This window comes from Oncorhynchus mykiss, chromosome 3 (assembly GCF_057628025.1).
Source record: "Oncorhynchus mykiss isolate SJ-2025 chromosome 3, ASM5762802v1, whole genome shotgun sequence".
In the NCBI taxonomy this organism is placed as follows: domain Eukaryota; kingdom Metazoa; phylum Chordata; class Actinopteri; order Salmoniformes; family Salmonidae; genus Oncorhynchus; species Oncorhynchus mykiss.
In genome coordinates, this window is record NC_143024.1 from 24,548,396 (window position 1) to 24,576,383 (window position 27,988).

The 27,988-nt window shown below is 46.1% G+C and overlaps 1 protein-coding gene across 5 annotated transcripts in view; it reads left to right on the plus strand.

Annotated features, from left to right (window-relative positions):
• Window positions 1-27,988, plus strand: part of LOC110503633 (rho guanine nucleotide exchange factor 1) — a 68,618-nt gene that overhangs the window by 26,590 nt on the left and 14,040 nt on the right. For 2 of the 5 annotated variants that reach the window (XM_090226085.1, XM_090226096.1), the window contains 9 exons: window positions 9,862-9,970; window positions 10,138-10,228; window positions 11,268-11,300; window positions 12,569-12,778; window positions 12,882-13,023; window positions 14,170-14,181; window positions 15,835-15,987; window positions 19,546-19,742; window positions 19,935-20,081. In XM_090226085.1, coding sequence (XP_090082211.1) covers window positions 9,862-9,970; window positions 10,138-10,228; window positions 11,268-11,300; window positions 12,569-12,778; window positions 12,882-13,023; window positions 14,170-14,181; window positions 15,835-15,987; window positions 19,546-19,742; window positions 19,935-20,081 — 1,094 coding nt within the window. The remainder of the gene's footprint in view (window positions 1-9,861; window positions 9,971-10,137; window positions 10,229-11,267; window positions 11,301-12,568; window positions 12,779-12,881; window positions 13,024-14,169; window positions 14,182-15,834; window positions 15,988-19,545; window positions 19,743-19,934; window positions 20,082-27,988) is intronic. The other 3 variants (XM_090226093.1, XM_090226080.1, XM_090226081.1) reach the window with 3 other exon arrangements.

The window sequence follows — 27,988 nt, forward strand, 5'->3', positions numbered from 1 at the left end:
TTCAGTACTGTTATTGTACGTTGTGCAGACTTCAGGACTGTAGTTGTACGTTGTGCAGACTTCAGGACTGTTATTGTACGTTGTGCAGACTTCAGGACTGTTATTGTACGTTGTGCAGACTTCAGGACTGTTATTGTACGTTGTGCAGACTTCAGGACTGTTATTGTACATTGTGCAGACTTCAGTACTGTTATTGTACGTTGTGCAGACTTCAGTACTGTAGTTGTACGTTGTGCAGACTTCAGTACTGTTATTGTACGTTGTGCAGAATTCAGGACTGTTATTGTACGTTGTGCAGACTTCAGGACTGTTATTGTACGTTGTGCAGACTTCAGTCCTGTTATTGTACGTTGTGCAGACTTCAGGACTGTAGTTGTACGTTGTGCAGACTTCAGTACTGTTATTGTACGTTGTGCAGACTTCAGTACTGTTATTGTACGTTGTGCAGACTTCAGGACTGTTATTGTACGTTGTGCAGACTTCAGTACTGTTATTGTACGTTGTGCAGACTTCAGGACTGTTATTGTACGTTGTGCAGACTTCAGTACTGTTATTGTACGTTGTGCAGACTTCAGGACTGTAGGTGAACGTTGTGCAGACTTCAGTACTGTTATTGTACGTTGTGCAGACTTCAGTACTGTTATTGTACGTTGTGCAGACTTCAGGACTGTTATTGTACTTTGTGCAGACTTCAGGACTGTAGGTGAACGTTGTGCAGACTTCAGTACTGTTATTGTACGTTGTGCAGACTTCAGGACTGTAGGTGAACGTTGTGCAGACTTCAGGACTGTTATTGTACTTTGTGCAGACTTCAGGACTGTTATTGTACGTTGTGCAGACTTCAGGACTGTTATTGTACGTTGTGCAGACTGCAAGGACTGTTATTGTACGTTGTGCAGAATTCAGGACTGTTATTGTACATTGTGCAGACTTCAGGACTGTTATTGTACGTTGTGCAGACTTCAGGACTGTAGGTGAACGTTGTGCAGACTTCAGTACTGTTATTGTACATTGTGCAGACTTCAGTACTGTTATTGTACATTGTGCAGACTTCAGGACTGTAATTGTACATTGTGCAGACTTCAGTACTGTTATTGTACGTTGTGCAGACTTCAGGACTGTAGGTGAACGTTGTGCAGACTTCAGGACTGTTATTGTACTTTGTGCAGACTTCAGTACTGTTATTGTACGTTGTGCAGACTTCAGGACTGTTATTGTACTTTGTGCAGACTTCAGTACTGTTATTGTACATTGTGCAGACTTCAGGACTGTTATTGTACGTTGTGCAGACTTCAGTACTGTTATTGTACGTTGTGCAGACTTCAGGACTGTAGGTGAACGTTGTGCAGACTTCAGTACTGTTATTGTACGTTGTGCAGACTTCAGGACTGTAGGTGAATGTTGTGCAGACTTCAGTACTGTTATTGTACGTTGTGCAGACTTCAGGACTGTAGGTGAATGTTGTGCAGACTTCAGTACTGTTATTGTACGTTGTGCAGACTTCAGGACTGTAGGTGAATGTTGTGCAGACTTCAGGACTGTAGGTGAACGTTGTGCAGACTTCAGTACTGTTATTGTACGTTGTGCAGACTTCAGGACTGTAGGTGAATGTTGTGCAGACTTCAGGACTGTAGGTGAACGTTGTGCAGACTTCAGTACTGTTATTGTACGTTGTGCAGACTTCAGGACTGTAGGTGAATGTTGTGCAGACTTCAGTACTGTTATTGTACATTGTGCAGACTTCAGTACTGTTATTGTACGTTGTGCAGACTTCAGGACTGTAGGTGAACGTTGTGCAGACTTCAGTACTGTTATTGTACGTTGTGCAGACTTCAGGACTGTAGGTGAACGTTGTGCAGACTTCAGTACTGTTATTGTACGTTGTGCAGACTTCAGGACTGTAGGTGAACGTTGTGCAGACTTCAGGACTGTTATTGTACGTTGTGCAGACTTCAGTACTGTTATTGTACGTTGTGCAGACTTCAGGACTGTAGGTGAACGTTGTGCAGACTTCAGGACTGTTATTGTACGTTGTGCAGACTTCAGTACTGTTATTGTACGTTGTGCAGACTTCAGGACTGTAGGTGAACGTTGTGCAGACTTCAGGACTGTTATTGTACGTTGTGCAGACTTCAGGACTGTAGGTGAACGTTGTGCAGACTTCAGGACTGTTATTGTACTTTGTGCAGACTTCAGTACTGTTATTGTACGTTGTGCAGACTTCAGGACTGTTATTGTACGTTGTGCAGACTTCAGTACTGTTATTGTACGTTGTGCAGACTTCAGGACTGTAGGTGAACGTTGTGCAGACTTCAGTACTGTTATTGTACGTTGTGCAGACTTCAGGACTGTAGGTGAACGTTGTGCAGACTTCAGGACTGTTATTGTACTTTGTGCAGACTTCAGTACTGTTATTATACATTGTGCAGACTTCAGGACTGTTATTGTACGTTGTGCAGACTTCAGTACTGTTATTGTACGTTGTGCAGACTTCAGGACTGTAGGTGAACGTTGTGCAGACTTCAGGACTGTAGGTGAACGTTGTGCAGACTTCAGTACTGTTATTGTACGTTGTGCAGACTTCAGGACTGTAGGTGAACGTTGTGCAGACTTCAGTACTGTTATTGTACGTTGTGCAGACTTCAGGACTGTAGGTGAATGTTGTGCAGACTTCAGTACTGTTATTGTACGTTGTGCAGACTTCAGGACTGTAGGTGAATGTTGTGCAGACTTCAGTACTGTTATTGTACGTTGTGCAGACTTCAGGACTGTAGGTGAATGTTGTGCAGACTTCAGGACTGTAGGTGAACGTTGTGCAGACTTCAGTACTGTTATTGTACGTTGTGCAGACTTCAGGACTGTAGGTGAATGTTGTGCAGACTTCAGGACTGTAGGTGAACGTTGTGCAGACTTCAGTACTGTTATTGTACGTTGTGCAGACTTCAGGACTGTAGGTGAACGTTGTGCAGACTTCAGTACTGTTATTGTACGTTGTGCAGACTTCAGGACTGTAGGTGAACGTTGTGCAGACTTCAGTACTGTTATTGTACGTTGTGCAGACTTCAGTACTGTTATTGTACGTTGTGCAGACTTCAGGACTGTTATTGTACTTTGTGCAGACTTCAGGACTGTAGGTGAACGTTGTGCAGACTTCAGTACTGTTATTGTACGTTGTGCAGACTTCAGGACTGTAGGTGAACGTTGTGCAGACTTCAGTACTGTTATTGTACGTTGTGCAGACTTCAGTACTGTTATTGTACGTTGTGCAGACTTCAGGACTGTAGGTGAACGTTGTGCAGACTTCAGGACTGTTATTGTACGTTGTGCAGACTTCAGTACTGTTATTGTACGTTGTGCAGACTTCAGGACTGTAGGTGAACGTTGTGCAGACTTCAGGACTGTTATTGTACGTTGTGCAGACTTCAGGACTGTAGGTGAACGTTGTGCAGACTTCAGGACTGTTATTGTACGTTGTGCAGACTTCAGGACTGTTATTGTATGTTGTGCAGACTTCAGTACTGTTATTGTACGTTGTGCAGACTTCAGTACTGTTATTGTACGTTGTGCAGACTGCAAGGACTGTTATTGTACGTTGTGCAGACTGCAAGGACTGTTATTGTACGTTGTGCAGACTTCAGTACTGTTATTGTACGTTGTGCAGACTTCAGTACTGTTATTGTACGTTGTGCAGACTGCAAAGACTGTTATTGTACGTTGTGCAGACTGCAAGGACTGTTATTGTACGTTATGCAGACTGCAAGGACTGTTATTGTACGTTGTGCAGACTGCAAGGACTGTTATTGTACGTTGTGCAGACTGCAAGGACTGTTATTGTACGTTGTGCAGACTGCAAGGACTGTTATTGTACGTTGTGCAGACTTCAGTACTGTTATTGTACGTTGTGCAGAATTCAGTACTGTTATTGTACGTTGTGCAGACTTCAGGACTGTTATTGTACGTTGTGCAGACTTCAGGACTGTAGTTGTACGTTGTGCAGACTTCAGTACTGTTATTGTACGTTGTGCAGACTTCAGTACTGTTATTGTACGTTGTGCAGACTTCAGTACTGTTATTGTACGTTGTGCAGAATTCAGTACTGTTATTGTACGTTGTGCAGACTTCAGGACTGTTATTGTACGTTGTGCAGACTTCAGGACTGTAGTTGTACGTTGTGCAGACTTCAGGACTGTTATTGTACGTTGTGCAGACTTCAGGACTGTTATTGTACGTTGTGCAGACTTCAGGACTGTAGTTGTACGTTTTGCAGACTTCAGGACTGTTATTGTACGTTGTGCAGACTTCAGTACTGTTATTGTACGTTGTGCAGAATTCAGTACTGTTATTGTACGTTGTGCAGACTTCAGGACTGTTATTGTACGTTGTGCAGACTTCAGGACTGTAGTTGTACGTTGTGCAGACTTCAGTACTGTTATTGTACGTTGTGCAGACTTCAGTACTGTTATTGTACGTTGTGCAGACTTCAGGACTGTTATTGTACGTTGTGCAGACTTCAGGACTGTTATTGTACGTTGTGCAGACTTCAGTACTGTTATTGTACGTTGTGCAGACTTCAGGACTGTTATTGTACGTTGTGCAGACTTCAGGACTGTTATTGTACGTTGTGCAGACTTCAGGACTGTTATTGTACGTTGTGCAGACTTCAGGACTGTAGGTGAATGTTGTGCAGACTTCAGGACTGTAGGTGAATGTTGTGCAGACTTCAGTACTGTTATTGTACATTGTGCAGACTTCAGGACTGTTATTGTACTTTGTGCAGACTTCAGTACTGTAGGTGAACGTTGTGCAGACTTCAGTACTGTTATTGTACGTTGTGCAGACTTCAGTACTGTTATTGTACGTTGTGCAGACTTCAGTACTGTTATTGTACGTTGTGCAGACTTCAGGACTGTAGGTGAACGTTGTGCAGACTTCAGGACTGTTATTGTACGTTGTGCAGACTGCAAGGACTGTTATTGTACGTTGTGCAGACTTCAGTACTGTTATTGTACGTTGTGCAGACTTCAGTACTGTTATTGTACGTTGTGCAGACTTCAGTACTGTTATTGTACGTTGTGCAGACTTCAGTACTGTTATTGTACGTTGTGCAGACTGCAAGGACTGTTATTGTACGTTGTGCAGACTTCAGGACTGTTATTCTACGTTGTGCAGACTTCAGGACTGTTATTGTACGTTGTGCAGACTGCAAGGACTGTTATTGTACGTTGTGCAGACTTCAGGACTGTTATTGTACGTTGTGCAGACTTCAGTACTGTTATTGTACGTTGTGCACACTTCAGGACTGTAGGTGAACGTTGTGCAGACTTCAGGACTGTTATTGTACGTTGTGCAGACTTCAGGACTGTTATTGTACGTTGTGCAAACTTCAGGACTGTAGGTGAACGTTGTGCAGACTTCAGTACTGTAGGTGAACGTTGTGCAGACTTCAGTACTGTAGGTGAACGTTGTGCAGACTTCAGTACTGTTATTGTACGTTGTGCAGACTTCAGGACTGTTATTGTACGTTGAGCAGACTTCAGTACTGTTATTGTACGTTGTGCAGACTTCAGGACTCTTATTGTACGTTGTGCAGACTTCAGGACTGTAGGTGAACGTTGTGCAGACTTCAGTACTGTTATTGTACGTTGTGCAGACTTCAGTACTTTAGTTGTACGTTGTGCAGACTTCAGTACTGTTGTTGTACGTTGTGCAGACTTCAGTACTGTTATTGTACGTTGTGCAGACTTCAGTACTGTTATTCTACGTTGTGCAGACTTCAGTACTGTTATTGTACGTTGTGCAGACTTCAGGACTGTTATTGTACGTTGTGCAGACTTCAGGACTGTAGGTGAACGTTGTGCAGACTTCAGTACTGTTATTGTACGTTGTGCAGACTTCAGTACTGTTATTGTACGTTGTGCAGACTTCAGGACTGTTATTGTACGTTGTGCAGACTTCAGGACTGTTATTGTACGTTGTGCAGACTTCAGTACTTTAGTTATACGCTGTGCAGACTTCAGTACTGTTGTTGTACGTTGTGCAGACTTCAGTACTGTTGTTGTGCAGACTTCAGGAATGTAGTTGTACGTTGTGCAGACTTCAGGACTGTTGTACGTTGTGCAGACTTCAGGACTGTTGTTCGTTGTGCAGACTTCAGGACTGTTGTACTTTGTGCAGACTTCAGGACTGTTGTTATACGTTGTGCAGATTTCAGTACTGTTATTGTACGTTGTGCAGACTTCAGGACTGTTGTACTTTGTGCAGACTTCAGGACTGTTGTTATATGTTGTGCAGACTTCAGGACTGTTGTTATACGTTGTGCAGACTTCAGGACTGTTGTTATACGTTGTGCGACTTCAGGACTGTAGGTGAACGTTGTGCAGACTTCAGTACTGTTATTGTACATTGTGCAAACTTCAGGACTGTAGGTGAACGTTGTGCAGACTTCAGGACTGTTATTGTACGTTGTGCGACTTCAGGACTGTAGGTGAACGTTGTGCAGACTTCAGTACTGTTATTGTACGTTGTGCAGACTTCAGGACTGTAGGTGAACGTTGTGCAGACTTCAGTACTGTTATTGTACATTGTGCAAACTTCAGGACTGTAGGTGACCGTTGTGCAGACTTCAGGACTGTTATTGTACGTTGTGCGACTTCAGGACTGTAGGTGAACGTTGTGCAGACTTCAGGACTGTTATTGTACGTTGTGCAGACTTCAGTACTGTTATTGTACGTTGTGCAGACTTCAGGACTGTAGGTGAATGTTGTGCAGACTTCAGGACTGTTATTGTACTTTGTGCAGACTTCAGGACTGTTATTGTACTTTGTGCAGACTTCAGGACTGTTATTGTACGTTGTGCAGACTTCAGGACTGTTATTGTACGTTGTGCAGACTTCAGTACTGTTATTGTACGTTGTGCAGACTTCAGGACTGTTATTGTACGTTGTGCAGACTTCAGTACTGTTATTGTACGTTGTGCAGACTTCAGTACTGTTATTGTACGTTGTGCAAACTTCAGGACTGTAGGTGAACGTTGTGCAGACTTCAGGACTGTTATTGTACGTTGTGCAGACTTCAGGACTGTAGTTGTACGTTGTGCAAACTTCAGGACTGTAGTTGTACGTTGTGCAGACTTCAGGACTGTTATTGTACGTTGTGCAGACTTCAGGACTGTTATTGTACGTTGTGCAGACTTCAGTACTGTTATTGTACGTTGTGCAGACTTCAGGACTGTTATTGTACGTTGTGCAGACTTCAGTACTGTTATTGTACGTTGTGCAGACTTCAGTACTGTTATTGTACGTTGTGCAGACTTCAGGACTGTTATTGTACGTTGTGCAGACTTCAGGACTGTAGGTGAACGTTGTGCAGACTTCAGTACTGTTATTGTACGTTGTGCAGACTTCAGGACTGTTATTGTACGTTGTGCAGACTTCAGTACTGTTATTGTACGTTGTGCAAACTTCAGGACTGTAGTTGTACGTTGTGCAGACTTCAGGACTGTTATTGTACGTTGTGCAGACTTCAGGACTGTTATTGTACGTTGTGCAGACTTCAGTACTGTAGGTGAACGTTGTGCAGACTTCAGTACTGTTATTGTACGTTGTGCAGACTTCAGGACTGTTATTGTACGTTGTGCAGACTTCAGGACTGTTATTGTACGTTGTGCAGACTTCAGGACTGTAGTTGTACTTTGTGCAGACTTCAGTCCTGTATGTTGCGCAGACTGCAGTCCTGTATGTTGCGCAGACTGCAGTCCTGTATGTTGCGCAGACTGCAGTCCTGAATGTTGCGCAGACTGCAGTCCTGAATGTTGCGCAGACTGCAGTCCTGTATGTTGCGCAGACTGCAGTCCTGAATGTTGCGCAGACTGCAGTCCTGTATGTTGCGCAGACTGCAGTCCTGTATGTTGCGCAGACTGCAGTCCTGTATGTTGCGCAGACTGCAGTCCTGTATGTTGCGCAGACTGCAGTCCTGTATGTTGCGCAGACTGCAGTCCTGTATGTTGCGCAGACTGCAGTCCTGAATGTTGCGCAGACTGCAGTCCTGTATGTTGCGCAGACTGCAGTCCTGTATGTTGCGCAGACTGCAGTCCTGTATGTTGCGCAGACTGCAGTCCTGTATGTTGCGCAGACTGCAGTCCTGAATGTTGCGCAGACTGCAGTCCTGTATGTTGCGCAGACTGCAGTCCTGAATGTTGCGCAGACTGCAGTCCTGTATGTTGCGCAGACTGCAGTCCTGTATGTTGCGCAGACTGCAGTCCTGTATGTTGCGCAGACTGCAGTCCTGTATGTTGCGCAGACTGCAGTCCTGTATGTTGCGCACACTGCAGTCCTGTATGTTGCGCAGACTGCAGTCCTGTATGTTGCGCAGACTGCAGTCCTGAATGTTGCGCAGACTGCAGTCCTGTATGTTGCGCAGACTGCAGTCCTGAATGTTGCGCAGACTGCAGTCCTGTATGTTGCGCAGACTGCAGTCCTGTATGTTGCGCACACTGCAGTCCTGTATGTTGCGCAGACTGCAGTCCTGTATGTTGCGCAGACTGCAGTCCTGAATGTTGCGCAGACTGCAGTCCTGTATGTTGCGCAGACTGCAGTCCTGTATGTTGCGCACACTGCAGTCCTGTATGTTGCGCAGACTGCAGTCCTGTATGTTGCGCACACTGCAGTCCTGTATGTTGCGCAGACTGCAGTCCTGTATGTTGCGCACACTGCAGTCCTGTATGTTGCGCAGACTGCAGTCCTGTATGTTGCGCAGACTGCAGTCCTGTATGTTGCGCAGACTGCAGTCCTGTACGTTGCGCAGACTGCAGTCCTGTACGTTGCGCAGACTGCAGTCCTGTACGTTGTGCAGACTGCAGGACTGTTATTGTACGTTGTGCAGACCGCAGTACTATAGTTGCATTACTTTGCCATAAATGGCATTCTGTAGCTGATGTAGACTGACTTGGTTTGTGGTCTTATGGCCTCAGTTTGAAAAGCTCTTGCATTTTCCCTCTCAAGCTCCTCTTCCTACTCCTCCTTTCATCTCTAGTAAACTACCAACTCTCCACCCAGCATCACCCCAGCCTTTCTCATATTCCAACCCCACCCCTTTTCTCATCTCAACCCCACCCCTTTTCTCATCTCAACCCCACCCCTTTTCTCATCTCAACCCCTTTTCTCATCTCAACCCCTTTTCTCATCTCAACCCGTTTTCTCATCTCAACCCCTTTTCTCATCTCAACCCCTTTTCTCATCTCAACCCCTTTTCTCATCTCAACCCCACCCCGTTTCTCATCTCAACCCCACCCCGTTTCTCATCTCAACCCCACCCCGTTTCTCATCTCAACCCCACCCCGTTTCTCATCTCAACCCCACCCCTTTTCTCATCTCAACCCCACCCCTTTTCTCATTTCAACCCCAACCCTTTTCTCATTTCAACCCCACCCCTTTCTCATCTCAACCCCACCCCTTTTCTCATTTCAACCCCACCCCTTTCTCATTTCAACCCCACCCCTTTTCTAATTTCAACCCCACCCCTTTTCTAATTTCAACCCCACCCCTTTTCTCATTTCAACCCCACCCCTTTCTCATCTCAACCCCACCCCTTTTCTCATTTCAACCCCACCCCTTTCTCATCTCAACCCCACCCCTTTCTCATCTCAACCCCACCCCTTTTCTCATCTCAACCCCACCCCTACTCTCCCTCTCTTTCACTCCTATTATTTTTATTTACAGCTCATGCTTTAGCACCCTCTATAATAGTGTATCATTACTGTTTCTATTGCAATGCCAATATATATGCATTTATACAGCATGTACTTTCATCACCACTAACTTTACAGAGATCTCGCTCTCCCTCCCTCTCTCTCTCGTCCTCCAGTTCTTCGATCTTTGCAGCAGTGGCCTTCTACATGAAGCACCTAGGAGTGAAGTCCAGGGTAGCTGACAGTAAGAAGTCCAGAGGGTTCTTCAGGAGACCCCTTGGGAAGGTGAGTTTGTCTGTATGTCTGTCTCTCTGCCTCTCTGTCTCTCTGCCTCTCTGTCTCTCTGTCTGGAGTCCACAGTCCATACCACACACCAACCTATCCAGTATTATAAGACTGTACTTGTCATAATGCGCTCTCTCTTTGTCTCTCTTCCTCCATCGCCCTCTCAGAATAAGAAGAGTGAGGAGTCCACTAAATCTAAACAGAAGGGGGGTTTTCCCAACATCCTCAGCGCCGCCGGTGGCTGGATTGCTGGCAGCAGTACGTACCAGTAGTGTCATAATATGACATGAGATTGTACTTCATCAATACCCAAGGAGAAATTAGTTTGTCTTCCTTAAGTAGTTAAAAAAACAACACAAAAATATTTACAGTAAAAACATACTGTATGCACTACTAAATACACACTGCATACACTACTAAATACACACTGCATACACTACTAAATACACACTGCATACACTACTAAATACACACTGCATACACTACTAAATACATACTGCATACACTACTAAATACACACTGCATACACTACTAAATACACACTGCATACACTACTAAATACACACTGCATACACTACTAAATACACACTGCATACACTACTAAATACACACTGCATACACTACTAAATACACACTGCATACACTACTAAATACACACTGCATACACTACTAAATACACACTGCATACACTACTAAATACACACTGCATACACTACTAAATACACACTGCATACACTACTAAATACACACTGCATACACTACTAAATACACACTGCATACACTACTAAATACATACTGCATACACTACTAAATACACACTGCATACACTACTAAATACACACTGCATACACTACTAAATACATACTGCATACACTACTAAATACACACTGCATACACTACTAAATACACACTGCATACACTACTAAATACACACTGCATACACTACTAAATACACACTGCATACACTACTAAATACACACTGCATACACTACTAAATACACACTGCATACACTACTAAATACACACTGCATACACTACTAAATACACACTGCATACACTACTAAATACACACTGCATACACTACTAAATACATACTGCATACACTACTAAATACATACTGCATAGTGAAGGTACAGAGAAACAGAATGGATGACATATAGTATAAGCTATGTCAGGTGTTTGATTATCGACCGCCATCTAAAAGTGGGTCTACCAGAATGACCGTAGTGCCTGTATAAGACAAAGTCTTTGTAGAATTAAAAAGAACCCGTTGTCTTGCCCTGTGTTCTTCTTTCAGCTGAGGTCAAACTTCCTAAAGTGGACGCTGAAGGTACCACCGTCTGGCTCTTTCATCTCCTCTTCCCCACCCCTTTATCTCTAGAATGGTTTAGTCCTTACTAATCAACCTCAAAGCATGTTTGCATGTATCAAATCAAACCCGGAAGGGGCCGAGGGGAATGGCAAGTTTTTGATTTGTTGACTTGCTGTTTTGCGTCTAGGTGTAATCATTGGTGTTTTAATAGATGGACTAACCACATACACACACACACACGCTAGAGCTTGGGCGAAAAAAATGAAAATCTGTGCTTTTGCTATACAATGTTCCTGTAGATTGTTCTAAAACCGTTGTTTGGTCAACGGTAATAGCCTATGCGTTATGTTGATTCCTGCAGAAATTTGACGTTTGGTGCACACTTTGAAATTTGATGTTTGGAGAAACGCGGATAACCGTCAGAATCTGACGTTAAATTGGTAAAACCGTGAGCTCTTGTTGTTCATCAAGTAGCCTAGGTCTAGTGCTGGAAAGTTGTTGTAGGATGTTAGCCTAGATAGATTAATAAATTAGCCTACATTTACTGATAGATTAATCAATTAGCCTACATGTCTATATAGCAACAACATCACTAGCTAAGTGTTTTGAGTTCCAACTGCCATCTCAGTTGACTTACTTGGCACTGGAAATCAATAGTCAAAAGCCCTCCCGCTAATGTAAAGTAGCCTAACTGTCTCTTTAAAACGTTTAGTTTTATTGTTGTAGGCTATTTATTGTTATCGAGCAAAATAGTTACATTCATCACATTATCACAGTTTGTCCATCTCGCCCAGCTCTAGCACCTCCCCCAAAACATGATTTATTGCTGATTTATCATTATCGAAACAATTGGTCAATTTAACGCAACATGGATTTTTGTCCATCTCGCCCAGCTCTCTCTCTCTCTCTCTCTCTCTCACACACACACACACACACACACACACAGACACACACACACGGTCAGTCTGTCGTAGGGTTGTGAACATAGGCACAAAACTGTCCCCACCCTGAGAATGATTAACCCTCCTCTCTCACCACAGATTGACTGACTGCCCTATAATCATCCTGTCTGTCTCTGTCTGTTTCTTTCTCTCATGGTCTCTCATGGAAATGACTGACTGTTTTAACTCTTTTTTTTCTCAAAGTCATCCCTTTTACCATCTATTTCTCTACCCCTCTCTCTCTCTCGCTCTCTCTCTCTCTCTCGCTCTCTCTCTCTCTCTCTCGCTCTCTCTCTCTCTCTCGCTCTCTCTCTCTCTCTCGCTCTCTCTCTCTCTCTCTCTCAGTGGATAAAGAGAAGGTGAATCAGGAGCGTAAGGTTTCCAGCGGCCTCGCCCCCTCTCGAGGCTCCTCCGCCCCTGATGCCGCCCCTCCAGCATTAAGCAGGAAGTCTGTTTCCACAGGATCCTCCCCCCATCAGGGTTTGGAGGTCAGCGAGGGCTCAGGGGTTCACATCAGTGTGACCTCCAGCCCAGACTTCTCCCACAACGAGATAGGTAAGGCTGATTGGACGGCTACATGGTATCATAGCAACACCCAACCTAACTTAGGGTGTGTTCAGTGAGGTGAATCTGATGTGTGCTTTTTTCCCTCTCCCAGGTCTGTTCAGCAGTCGTTCGGACCCCCAGTTGGTGGCGGAGGGGGGCGAGGTGTCCCCCGCGGGGATGGCAGGGGGGCTGGCTATATGGGAGCCCCCCTCACCCAATGAACCCCCCCTGGAGGAAAACCTGGACAAAGACAGGTGAGAGAGAGAGAGGTAGTAAGGGAAAGGGATAAATAGAGAAAGAGAGAGGTAAAGAGAAGGGGGGGGGGGGGGGTGGAGTAGATGAGATGTATAAAACCAAAGACCAGCATAGACCCAACACCTGTAGGTAGAGTTGAACATAGTCAAACATTTTTTAAAGGTTAGGGGTCAGTGGCTATGCTAAGGCTGAGGAAGCGTGGTAAAACTCCCTCAGTGTCTCCGTCCGTCCCTGCTGTGTACTGTGCTGCCTAGCCTACCTACCACACCTTAACCCTGCCCTGCCAGAGCAGCTCCATGTAGTGAACACCCACCCAGCATTTGGAGATGGACCCTTACTGGGGCTACAGGGACCTGGTCTTCCCCTCCAGCCCCCAACCCCTCCTCCTCCCTTCTCCTCTACCACAAATCTTTTGTTTTGTTTACCTGTTCTCCACGTTCTTTCTCTCTGTGTGTCCATTTTTCATGTTTGTTTGCTCCTCTTCCAAAGCACCACTGCTGTCTCCTTGTTTGTGCGATGCTGACTCTGCTCAGTTGTTCAGAGCAAGTTAAGTGTATAATAGTTAACATTGTACTGTAGTGTGTCATCTTGTCTGTGTGTCTGCAGGCTAGACTCAAGTACCAGAGCTGGGTAAAGCTGGTATAACGTTATGTTGTCTGGGGTTGTGCGTCTGTCTGATTTGGGCATTCATTGTGCTATATTTGGTTTGTAGAGCATTGTATCTCTACAGGCTTAAGTTCATTAAGTTGGCTTTTATTGTGCTTCAGTCGTGTGGTCCAGCTTTAGATTTGTCTGTTGTCGGCTTTATCCCAGTCCTACTGTAGGTCAAGCAGTGAGGTCTGGTTCGCTTTCATGTCTGTTGCTTGCAGAAGGCATCAGTATGTGTGGTTCTATAGGGTTCCGCTATGTTCTGTTGTCCAGTCTTCACAGGGCTTCATGTGGTACCATGTTCAGGACAGCAGACGTCTTGTGTTTGTGGGCGTGCTTTGCTTTCCGTGGTTTTACAGTGCGTTCAGTGCTGCTAGGCTCTGTCCGTGTGCTGCAGCGGTTGATGGGGAGAGTTGGAGGTTTGTAGAAAGGGGTTACTGTGTTACTGTTGAATGGTTGTGGTGGTTATGTAACTGTCCTGTCCCGTGTTTTTACAGACGCAAGACAAGGTGGGTTTCTACTTCTCTGCGACAGGGATACGGACACGCACTGGGCCTCATATTGATAACACACAGTCCATCCTGCATTACTGCGCGCACACACACACACACACACACACACACACACACACATACACACTCTCACTGCATGGCTAAGTATTGTTTATCCTGTAGCTTGAAGTGACGTGAGTAGGCTGTGATGTTAGAGAGTAATAGTCTTCGTGTGTGTGTGTGTGTGTGTGAGATTGGAAAGCTGATAAGCCCAATTGATTGCCATTTAACACTGCATAATTGAAAGGCCTTGGTACACAGACACACTGAGATGTTACTAAGGACCGCTTTCTTAACTAATAGTCTTGAGGTAGATGGGCTTCCAATGTGTTTCTAATAGGGCTAGTCATTAAGCAGTAACCCAGGACTGTGTGGAGTGTCTCTGCTTCCAATGTGTTTCTAATAGGGCTAGTCATTAAGCAGTAACCCAGGACTGTGTGGAGTGTCTCTGCTTCCAATGTGTTTCTAATAGGGCTAGTCATTAAGCAGTAACCCAGGACTGTGTGGAGTGTCTCTGCTTCCAATGTGTTTCTAATAGGGCTAGTCATTAAGCAGTAACCCAGGACTGTGTGGAGTGTCTCTGCTTCCAATGTGTTTCTAATAGGGCTAGTCATTAAGCAGTAACCCAGGACTGTGTGGAGTGTCTCTGCTTCCAATGTGTTTCTAATAGGGCTAGTCATTAAGCAGTAACCCAGGACTGTGTGGAGTGTCTCTGCTTCCAATGTGTTTCTAATAGGGCTAGTCATTAAGCAGTAACCCAGGACTGTGTGGAGTGTCTCTGCTTCCAATGTGTTTCTAATAGGGCTAGTCATTAAGCAGTAACCCAGGACTGTGTGGAGTGTCTCTGCTTCCAATGTGTTTCTAATAGGGCTAGTCATTAAGCAGTAACCCAGGACAGGGTGGAGTGTCTCTGCTTCCAATGTGTTTCTAATAGGGCTAGTCATTAAGCAGTAACCCAGGACTGTGTGGAGTGTCTCTGCTTCCAATGTGTTTCTAATAGGGCTAGTCATTAAGCAGTAACCCAGGACTGTGTGGAGTGTCTCTGCTTCCAATGTGTTTCTAATAGGGCTAGTCATTAAGCAGTAACCCAGGACTGTGTGGAGTGTCTCTGCTTCCAATGTGTTTCTAATAGGGCTAGTCATTAAGCAGTAACCCAGGACAGGGTGGAGTGTCTCTGCTTCCAATGTGTTTCTAATAGGGCTAGTCATTAAGCAGTAACCCAGGACTGTGTGGAGTGTCTCTATGCTCCTGAGTCTAACCATCCATTCTCTGTCACATCTCTTGTGTGCTTTTCTTTTGATCCTCTACATTCCTTTGACATCACATTGACTTCCTCTGTAATGGTTCTCCTGCTTGGATCCACTTTATCCTAATATCTCCCCTGTCTTTGTTGTTCCACTCTGTACTTTTTGGTTTGGTCTTTTGGACCATTTTCTTGTGGTTCCTGTACTCCTCACTCCGTCTGTCTCTCTACTTCCTCCCGTGCCTCCCCTACTACCATCCTCCTTGTATTTTTCCCACCCACTGGCTCTCCTCTCGCTCTCCTCTCTCCCTTCCCTCGATGTACTCTCCTTCTCCCTCCCCTCCCTCCCTCCCTCCCTCCCTCCCCAGGCGTGTGGGACGCAGTGAGAGTGCTCGTGTGGACAGACATTCCTCCCGTCGCCGTGGCTCCTCCCGGGCCAAACAGTCGCGTTCCCGTAGCGACGTGGACCTGCAAGCCGCCGCCACGGCAGCACACTCCTCCCCGACCTCTCCCCACCCCTCGTAAGGCAGACCCCTACCCCCCCCCCCCCTTCTCTCAAAGGGGGGGAGAGAGGAGCACAGCCACAGATGGACAGAGTCACTGATGGACTGACTGACTGACTGACTATACTAACTGATGGACAAGCAGGCAGACTGACTATACTAACTGATGGACAGGCAGGCAGACTGACTATACTAACTGATGGGCAGGCAGGCAGACTGACTATACTAACTGATTTTCAAGCAGACTGACTGACTATACTAACTGATGTACAGGCTGACTGACTGACTATACTAACTGAAGGACGGGCAGGCTGACTGACTGACTGTACAGGCTGACTGACTGACTATACTAACTGATGGTCAGGCTGGCAGACTGGCTATACTAACTGATGGACAGGCTGACTGACTGACTATACTAACTGATGGACGGGCAGGCTGATTGACTGACTATACTAACTGATGGTCAGGCTGGCAGACTGACTATACTAACTGATGGTCAGGCAGACTGACTATACTAACTGATGGACAGGCTGACTGACTGACTATACTAACTGATGGACAGGCTGACTGACTGACTATACTAACTGATGGACAAGCAGACTGACTGACTATACTAACTAATAGACAGGCAGGCTGACTGACTGACTATACTAACTGATGGACAAGCAGACTGACTGACTGACTACACTAACTGATGGACAGGCAGGCAGACTGACTGACTGACTATACTAACTGATGGACAGGCAGGCAGACTGACTATACTAACTAATAGACAGGCAGGCTGACTGACTGACTATACTAACTGATAGACAGGCTGACTGACTGACTATACTAACTGATGGACAGGCAGATTGACTGACTGACTGACTATACTAACTGATGGACAGGCAGGCTGACTGACTGACTATGCTAACTGATGGACAAGCAGACTGACTGACTGACTACACTAACTGATGGACAGGCAGGCAGACTGACTGACTGACTATACTAACTGATGGACAGGCAGGCAGACTGACTGACTGACTGACTATACTAACTGATCGACAGGCTGACTGACTGACTATACTAACTGATGGACAGGCAGGCAGACTGACTGATTGACTGTACTTACTGATGGAAGGACAGACTGACTGAATGACTATACTAACTGATGGACAGGCAGATTGACTGACTGACTGACTATACTAACTGATGGACAGGCAGGCTGACTGACTGACTATGCTAACTGATGGACAAGCAGACTGACTGACTGACTACACTAACTGATGGACAGGCAGGCAGACTGACTGACTGACTATACTAACTGATGGACAGGCAGGCAGATTGACTGACTGACTGACTATACTAATTGATGGACAGGCAGGCTGACTGACTGACTATGCTAACTGATGGACAGGCAGGCAGACTGACTGATTGACTGTACTTACTGATGGAAGGACAGACTGACTGAATGACTATACTAACTGATGGACAGCCAGACTGACTGATTGACGAACAGACTGATTGAATGACTATACTAACTGATGGACGGACAGACTGACTGAATGACTATACTAACTGATGGACGGACAGACTGACTGAATGACTACTAACTGATGGATGGACAGCCAGACTGACTGACTATACTAACTGATGGATGGACAGCCAGACTGACTGACTATACTAACTGATGGACAAGCAGACTGACTGACTATACTAACTGATGAACAAGCAGACTGACTGACTATACTAACTAATGGACAAGCAGGCTGACTGACTGACTATACTAACTGATGGACAAGCAGACTGACTGACTACACTAACTGATGGACAGGCAGGCAGACTGACTGACTATACTAACTGATGGACAGGCAGGCTGACTGACTGACTGACTGACTATACTAACTGATGGACAGGCAGGCAGACTGACTGACTGACTATACTAACTGATAGACAGGCTGACTGACTGACAATGCTAACTGATGGACAGGCAGGCTGACTGACTGATTGACTATACTAACTGATGGACAGGCAGGCTGACTGACTGATTGACTATAGTAACTGATGGACAGGCAGGCTGACTGACTGATTGACTGTACTTACTGGTGGACGGACAGACTGACTGAATGACTATACTAACTGATGGACGGACAAACTGACTGAATGACTATACTAACTGATGGACGGACAGACTGACTGAATGACTATAGTAACTGATGGACAGGCAGACTGACTATAGTGACTGATGGACAGGCTGACTGACTGACTATAGTAACTGATGGACAGGCTGACTGACTGACTATAGTAACTGATGGACAGGCTGACTGACTGACTATAGTAACTGATGGACAGGCAGACTGACTGACTATAGTAACTGATGGACAGGCTGACTGACTGACTATAGCAACTGATGGACAGGCTGACTGACTGACTGACTGACTATAGTAACTGATGGAAAGGCAGACTGACTGACTATAGTAACTGATGGACAGGCTGACTGGCTGACTATAGTAACTGATGGACAGGCTGACTGACTGACTATAGTAACTGATGGACAGGCAGGCTGACTGACTATAGTAACTGATGGACAGGCAGACTGACTGACTATAGTAACTGATGGACAGGCAGACTGACTGACTATAGTAACTGATGGACAGGCAGACTGACTGACTATAGTAACTGATGGACAGGCAGACTGACTGACTATAGTAACTGATGGACAGGCAGACTGACTGACTATAGTAACTGATGGACAGGCTGACTGACTGACTATAGTAACTGATGGACAGGCTGACTGACTGACTGACTGACTATAGTAACTGATGGAAAGGCAGACTGACTGACTATAGTAACTGATGGACAGGCTGACTGGCTGACTATAGTAACTGATGGACAGGCTGACTGACTGACTATAGTAACTGATGGACAGGCAGACTGACTGACTATAGTAACTGATGGACAGGCTGACTGACTGACTGACTGACTATAGTAACTGATGGACAGGCAGACTGACTGACTATAGTAACTGATGGACAGGCTGACTGACTGACTATAGTAACTGATGGACAGGCAGACTGACTGACTATAGTAACTGATGGACAGGCTGACTGACTGACTGACTGACTATAGTAACTGATGGACAGGCAGACTGACTGACTATAGTAACTGATGGACAGGCTGATATTACTGCCCAATTAACTTTGCTTTACTGACTGTCTGATGTCTAACTAAGACAGAAAGGCTGAGTGAGAGTGAATGGAAGCTTCTTCCACTGTGTCCCCAGCAGCTTCATTAAGACAGGAAGAGATCCATGCTGAGTGACACAGCTTGACTGGAGGAGGAGGGTCAGAGCTGGAGTTATTTTCTTAGTCAGGGCTACAGTACCAACTGTAACTACGTGTAATGTTAGTGCTGTGTGTGGATTATGTAGACTTTGAACCAGCCAATAGCGTAATGTCCCAATCCAAATGCTTCTCAACCCAAGCAGGTTTTTCTAGGTTCGCGTTAGACTCTTTTTATATTATCGCCCATACCCTTTATCCCCATACCCTTATACCTGCCCCTCTCCTACTCCTCTGTCCTCCTTTCTTCTATCAGTGTTGATGAAGGGGTGTTACTGCCCGAGGGTGTGCTCCCAGGTCTTTCCCTCTCTGGCACCACCCCCCAGCAGGAGGAACAGGACCCTCGCCTCCTGGAGCTGGAGCAGGACCCGCCCAACTGGAGAGAACACACCCCCCCAGACACCCTCAAAGACCTCAGCAAGAAGGAGACCAAGCGGCAGGAGGTCATCAACGGTGAGGAGGGACGGGGGAGGGGTGGGGGATGGAGGGATCCAATTAGAAGTAATTGCGGTGTAACATTGAGCTGCTACTCATCTGATGCAAAATATTGAGAATGAATTGGCACTAGAGGAATCTCTCTCTCTGTCTCTGTCTCTGTCTGTCTCTGTCTCTGTCTCTCTCTCTCTCTCTCTCTCTCTCTCTCAGAGTTGTTTGCGACGGAGCACGCCCACGTGCGTATGCTGAGTGTTCTGCAGACAGTGTTTTGGAAGCCTCTGGAGAGAGAGGAACTCATGACCGCCACAGAGCTGGCCACCATCTTCCCCAGCCTGGACGAGATCATAGACATGCACTGTGAGTACGATCCCACCGCTGCTTGACCGTAGTATCACCATAACCCCCTCTACAGTACAACCACATGACCAATGTACTGCCACTGTAACCCCAACTACAGTACAACCACATGACCAATGTACTGCCACTGTAACCCCCGCTACAATACAACCACATGACCAATGTACTGCCACTGTAACCCCAACTACAGTACAACCACATGACCAATGTACTGCCACTGTAACCCCCTCTACAATACAACCACATGACCAATGTACTGCCACTGTAACCCCAACTACAGTACAACCACATGACCAATGTACTGCCACTGTAACCCCCTCTACAATACAACCACATGACCAATGTACTGCCACTGTAACCCCCTCTACAGTACAACCACATGACCAATGTACTGCCACTGTAACCCCCTCTACAATACAACCACATGACCAATGTACTGCCACTGTAACCCCCTCTACAATACAACCACATGACCAATGTACTGCCACTGTAACCCCCTCTACAATACAACCACATGACCAATGTACTGCCACTGTAACCCCAACTACAGTACAACCACATGACCAATGTACTGCCACTGTAACCCCAACTACAGTACAACCACATGACCAATGTACTGCCACTGTAACCCCAACTACAGTACAACCACATGACCAATGTACTGCCACTGTAACCCCAACTACAGTACAACCACATGACCAATGTACTGCCACTGTAACCCCAACTACAGTACAACCACATGACCAATGTACTGCCACTGTAACCCCAACTACAGTACAACGACATGACCAATGTACTGCCACTGTAACCCCAACTACAGTACAACCACATGACCAATGTACTGCCACTGTAACCCCAACTACAGTACAACCACATGACCAATGTACTGCCACTGTAACCCCAACTACAGTACAACCACATGACCAATGGACTGCCACTGTAACCCCAACTACAGTACAACCACATGACCAATGTACTGCCACTGTAACCCCCTCTACAGTACAACCACATGACCAATGTACTGCCACTGTAACCCCAACTACAGTACAACCACATGACCAATGTACTGCCACTGTAACCCCCTCTACAATACAACCACATGACCAATGTACTGCCACTGTAACCCCAACTACAGTACAACCACATGACCAATGTACTGCCACTGTAACCCCCTCTACAATACAACCACATGACCAATGTACTGCCACTGTAACCCCCTCTACAATAACACCACATGACCAATGTACTGCCACTGTAACCCCAACTACAGTACAACCACATGACCAATGTACTGCCACTGTAACCCCCTCTACAATATAACCACATGACCAATGTACTGCCACTGTAACCCCCTCTACAATACAACCACATGACCAATGTACTGCCACTGTAACCCCCTCTACAGTACAACCACATGACCAATGTACTGCCACTGTAACCCCCTCTACAGTACAACCACATGACCAATGTACTGCCACTGTAACCCCCTCTACAATACAACCACATGACCAATGTACTGCCACTGTAACCCCCTCTACAGTACAACCACATGACCAATGTACTGCCACTGTAACCCCCTCTACAGTACAACCACATGACCAATGTACTGCCACTGTAACCCCCTCTACAATACAACCACATGACCAATGTACTGCCACTGTAACCCCAACTACAGTACAACCACATGACCAATGTACTGCCACTGTAACCCCCTCTACAATACAACCACATGACCAATGTACTGCCACTGTAACCCCCTCTACAATACAACCACATGACCAATGTACTGCCACTGTAACCCCCTCTACAATACAACCACATGACCAATGTACTGCCACTGTAACCCCCTCTACAATACAACCACATGACCAATGTACTGCCACTGTAACCCCCTCTACAATACAACCACATGACCAATGTACTGCCACTGTAACCCCCTCTACAATACAACCACATGACCAATGTACTGCCACTGTAACCCCCTCTACAGTACAACCACATGACCAATGTACTGCCACTGTAACCCCAACTACAGTACGACCGTAACCCCCTCTACAGTACAACCACATGACCAATGTACTGCCACTGTAACCCCCTCTACAATACAACCACATGACCAATGTACTGCCACTGTAACCCCCTCTACAGTACAACCACATGACCAATGTACTGCCACTGTAACCCCAACTACAGTACAACCACATGACCAATGTACTGCCACTGTAACCCCCTCTACAATACAACCACATGACCAATGTACTGCCACTGTAACCCCAACTACAGTACGACCGTAACCCCCTCTACAGTACAACCACATGACCAATGTACTGCCACTGTAACCCCCTCTACAGTACAACCACATGACCAATGTACTGCCACTGTAACCCCCTCTACAATACAACCACATGACCAATGTACTGCCACTGTAACCCCAACTACAGTACGACCGTAACCCCCTCTACAGTACAACCACATGACCAATGTACTGCCACTGTAACCCCAACTACAGTACGACCGTAACCCCCGCTACAGTACAACCACATGACCAATGTACTGCCACTGTAACCCCAACTACAGTACGACCGTAACCCCCGCTACAGTACAACCACATGACCAATGTACTGCCACTGTAACCCCCTCTACAATACAACCACATGACCAATGTACTGCCACTGTAACCCCAACTACAGTACAACCACATGACCAATGTACTGCCACTGTAACCCCAACTACAGTACAACCACATGACCAATGTACTGCCACTGTAACCCCCTCTACAATACAACCACATGACCAATGTACTGCCACTGTAACCCCAACTACAGTACAACCACATGACCAATGTACTGCCACTGTAACCCCAACTACAGTACAACCACATGACCAATGTACTGCCACTGTAACCCCAACTACAGTACAACCACATGACCAATGTACTGCCGCTGTAACCCCCTCTACAATACAACCACATGACCAATGTACTGCCACTGTAACCCCAACTACAGTACAACCACATGACCAATGTACTGCCACTGTAACCCCCTCTACAATACAACCACATGACCAATGTACTGCCACTGTAACCCCAACTACAGTACAACCACATGACCAATGTACTGCCACTGTAACCCCAACTACAGTACGACCGTAACCCCCGCTACAGTACAACCACATGACCAATGTACTGCCACTGTAACCCCAACTACAGTACGACCGTAACCCCCTCTACAGTACAACCACATGACCAATGTACTGCCACTGTAACCCCAACTACAGTACGACCGTAACCCCTGCTACAGTACAACCACATGACCAATGTACTGCCACTGTAATCCCAACTACAGTACGACCGTAACCCCCGCTGCAGTACAACCACATGACCAATGTACTGCCACTGTAACCCCAACTACAGTACGACCGTAACCCCCGCTACAGTACAACCACATGACCAATGTACTGCCACTGTAACCCCAACTACAGTACGACCGTAACCCCCGCTACAGTACAACCACATGACCAATGTACTGCCACTGTAACCCCAACTACAGTATGACCGTAACCCCCTCTACAGTACAACCACATGACCAATGTACTGCCACTGTAACCCCAACTACAGTACAACCACATGACCAATGTACTGCCACTGTAACCCCAACTACAGTACGACCGTAACCCCCTCTACAGTACAACCACATGACCAATGTACTGCCACTGTAACCCCAACTACAGTACGACCGTAACCCCCGCTACAGTACAACCACATGACCAATGTACTGCCACTGTAACCCCAACTACAGTACGACCGTAACCCCCGCTACAGTACAACCACATGACCAATGTACTGCCACTGTAACCCCCTCTACAATACAACCACATGACCAATGTACTGCCACTGTAACCCCAACTACAGTACAACCACATGACCAATGTACTGCCACTGTAACCCCAACTACAGTACAACCACATGACCAATGTACTGCCACTGTAACCCCCTCTACAATACAACCACATGACCAATGTACTGCCACTGTAACCCCAACTACAGTACAACCACATGACCAATGTACTGCCACTGTAACCCCAACTACAGTACGACCGTAACCCCCTCTACAGTACAACCACATGACCAATGTACTGCCACTGTAACCCCAACTACAGTACAACCACATGACCAATGTACTGCCACTGTAACCCCAACTACAGTACGACCGTAACCCCCTCTACAGTACAACCACATGACCAATGTACTGCCACTGTAACCCCAACTACAGTACGACCGTAACCCCCGCTACAGTACAACCACATGACCAATGTACTGCCACTGTAACCCCAACTACAGTACGACCGTAACCCCCGCTACAGTACAACCACATGACCAATGTACTGCCACTGTAACCCCAACTACAGTACGACCGTAACCCCCGCTACAGTACAACCACATGACCAATGTACTGCCACTGTAACCCCAACTACAGTACAACCACATGACCAATGTACTGCCACTGTAACCCCAACTACAGTACAACCACATGACCAATGTACTGCCACTGTAACCCCAACTACAGTACAACCACATGACCAATGTACTGCCACTGTAACCCCCTCTACAATACAACCACATGACCAATGTACTGCCACTGTAACCCCAACTACAGTACAACCACATGACCAATGTACTGCCACTGTAACCCCAACTACAGTACAACCACATGACCAATGTACTGCCACTGTAACCCCAACTACAGTACAACCACATGACCAATGTACTGCCACTGTAACCCCCTCTACAATACAACCACATGACCAATGTACTGCCACTGTAACCCCAACTACAGTACAACCACATGACCAATGTACTGCCACTGTAACCCCCTCTACAATACAACCACATGACCAATGTACTGCCACTGTAACCCCAACTACAGTACAACCACATGACCAATGTACTGCCACTGTAACCCCAACTACAGTACGACCGTAACCCCCTCTACAGTACAACCACATGACCAATGTACTGCCACTGTAACCCCAACTACAGTACGACCGTAACCCCCGCTACAATACAACCACATGACCAATGTACTGCCACTGTAACCCCAACTACAGTACGACCGTAACCCCCGCTACAGTACAACCACATGACCAATGTACTGCCACTGTAACCCCAACTACAGTACGACGTAACCCCCTCTACAGTACAACCACATGACCAATGTACTGCCACTGTAACCCCAACTACAGTACGACCGTAACCCCTGCTACAGTACAACCACATGACCAATGTACTGCCACTGTAATCCCAACTACAGTACGACCGTAACCCCCGCTGCAGTACAACCACATGACCAATGTACTGCCACTGTAACCCCAACTACAGTACGACCGTAACCCCCGCTACAGTACAACCACATGACCAATGTACTGCCACTGTAACCCCAACTACAGTACGACCGTAACCCCCGCTACAGTACAACCACATGACCAATGTACTGCCACTGTAACCCCAACTACAGTATGACCGTAACCCCCTCTACAGTACAACCACATGACCAATGTACTGCCACTGTAACCCCAACTACAGTACAACCACATGACCAATGTACTGCCACTGTAACCCCAACTACAGTACGACCGTAACCCCCTCTACAGTACAACCACATGACCAATGTACTGCCACTGTAACCCCAACTACAGTACGACCGTAACCCCCGCTACAGTACAACCACATGACCAATGTACTGCCACTGTAACCCCAACTACAGTACGACCGTAACCCCCGCTACAGTACAACCACATGACCAATGTACTGCCACTGTAACCCCAACTACAGTACGACCGTAACCCCCGCTACAGTACAACCACATGACCAATGTACTGCCACTGTAACCCCAACTACAGTACGACCGTAACCCCCGCTACAGTACAACCACATGACCAATGTACTGCCACTGTAACCCCAACTACAGTACAACCACATGACCAATGTACTGCCACTGTAACCCCCTCTACAATACAACCACATGACCAATGTACTGCCACTGTAACCCCAACTACAGTACAACCACATGACCAATGTACTGCCACTGTAACCCCAACTACAGTACAACCACATGACCAATGTACTGCCACTGTAACCCCCTCTACAATACAACCACATGACCAATGTACTGCCACTGTAACCCCAACTACAGTACAACGACATGACCAATGTACTGCCACTGTAACCCCAACTACAGTACAACCACATGACCAATGTACTGCCACTGTAACCCCAACTACAGTACAACCACATGACCAATGTACTGCCACTGTAACCCCCTCTACAATACAACCACATGACCAATGTACTGCCACTGTAACCCCAACTACAGTACAACCACATGACCAATGTACTGCCACTGTAACCCCCTCTACAATACAACCACATGACCAATGTACTGCCACTGTAACCCCAACTACAGTACAACCACATGACCAATGTACTGCCACTGTAACCCCAACTACAGTACGACCGTAACCCCCTCTACAGTACAACCACATGACCAATGTACTGCCACTGTAACCCCAACTACAGTACAACCACATGACCAATGTACTGCCACTGTAACCCCAACTACAGTACGACCGTAACCCCCTCTACAGTACAACCACATGACCAATGTACTGCCACTGTAACCCCAACTACAGTACGACCGTAACCCCCGCTACAGTACAACCACATGACCAATGTACTGCCACTGTAACCCCAACTACAGTACGACCGTAACCCCCGCTACAGTACAACCACATGACCAATGTACTGCCACTGTAACCCCAACTACAGTACGACCGTAACCCCCGCTACAGTACAACCACATGACCAATGTACTGCCACTGTAACCCCAACTACAGTACAACCACATGACCAATGTACTGCCACTGTAACCCCAACTACAGTACAACCACATGACCAATGTACTGCCACTGTAACCCCAACTACAGTACGACCCTAACCCCTGACATACAAACCAAAATTACAGTATGACTACATGACTGCCAATGCATGGCAGTGACCGTTACCCGACAACAGCACTTCTACAGTTCTGATACTGGCTGAAGTCAGTCTGACCACTGTAAATTGTAGGGCGGGGAATTGCCAAAGACCTCATGATACGATGTCACCACGATGCCTAGGTGTCCAGACAATATATATTGCAATTGGATGCTGTAATTTTATTGCGATTCCATGTTCCAAACATACTGCTCACCATGTCTGCTGCAGGGGGACAAGAGAGAGTCATGAGAAAATGAGTTTTGATCAGTCATGGAAATAAGTGCTGAAAACAAATGGGTTCCTTATTTAAAAAGAAGATGGAGAACAAGCTCTGATGGGAAAATACTGGAACTTTGGTGCAACTAGCGCAAAAATAATATTGCGATACTGTCAAAATGATACGGCATACCTTCCAAAATGATACGGCATACCTTCCAAAATGATACGGCATACCTTCCAAAATGATACGGCATACCTTCCAAAATGATACGGCATACCTTCCAAAATGATACGGCATACCTTCCAAAATGATACGGCATACCTTCCAAAATGATACGGCATACCTTCCAAAATGATACGGCATACCTTCCAAAATGATACGGCATACCTTCCATAATGATACGGCATACCTTCCAAAATGATACGGCATACCTTCCAAAATGATACGGCATACCTTCCAAAATGATACGGCATACCTTCCAAAATGATACGGCATACCTTCCAAAATGATATGGCATACCTTCCAAAATGATACGGCATACCTTCCAAAATGATACGGCATACCTTCCAAAATGATACGGCATACCTTCCAAAATGATATCCTGATATATAACTGTATCAATATTTCCCCTCACCACTAGTAAATTAACCCTAG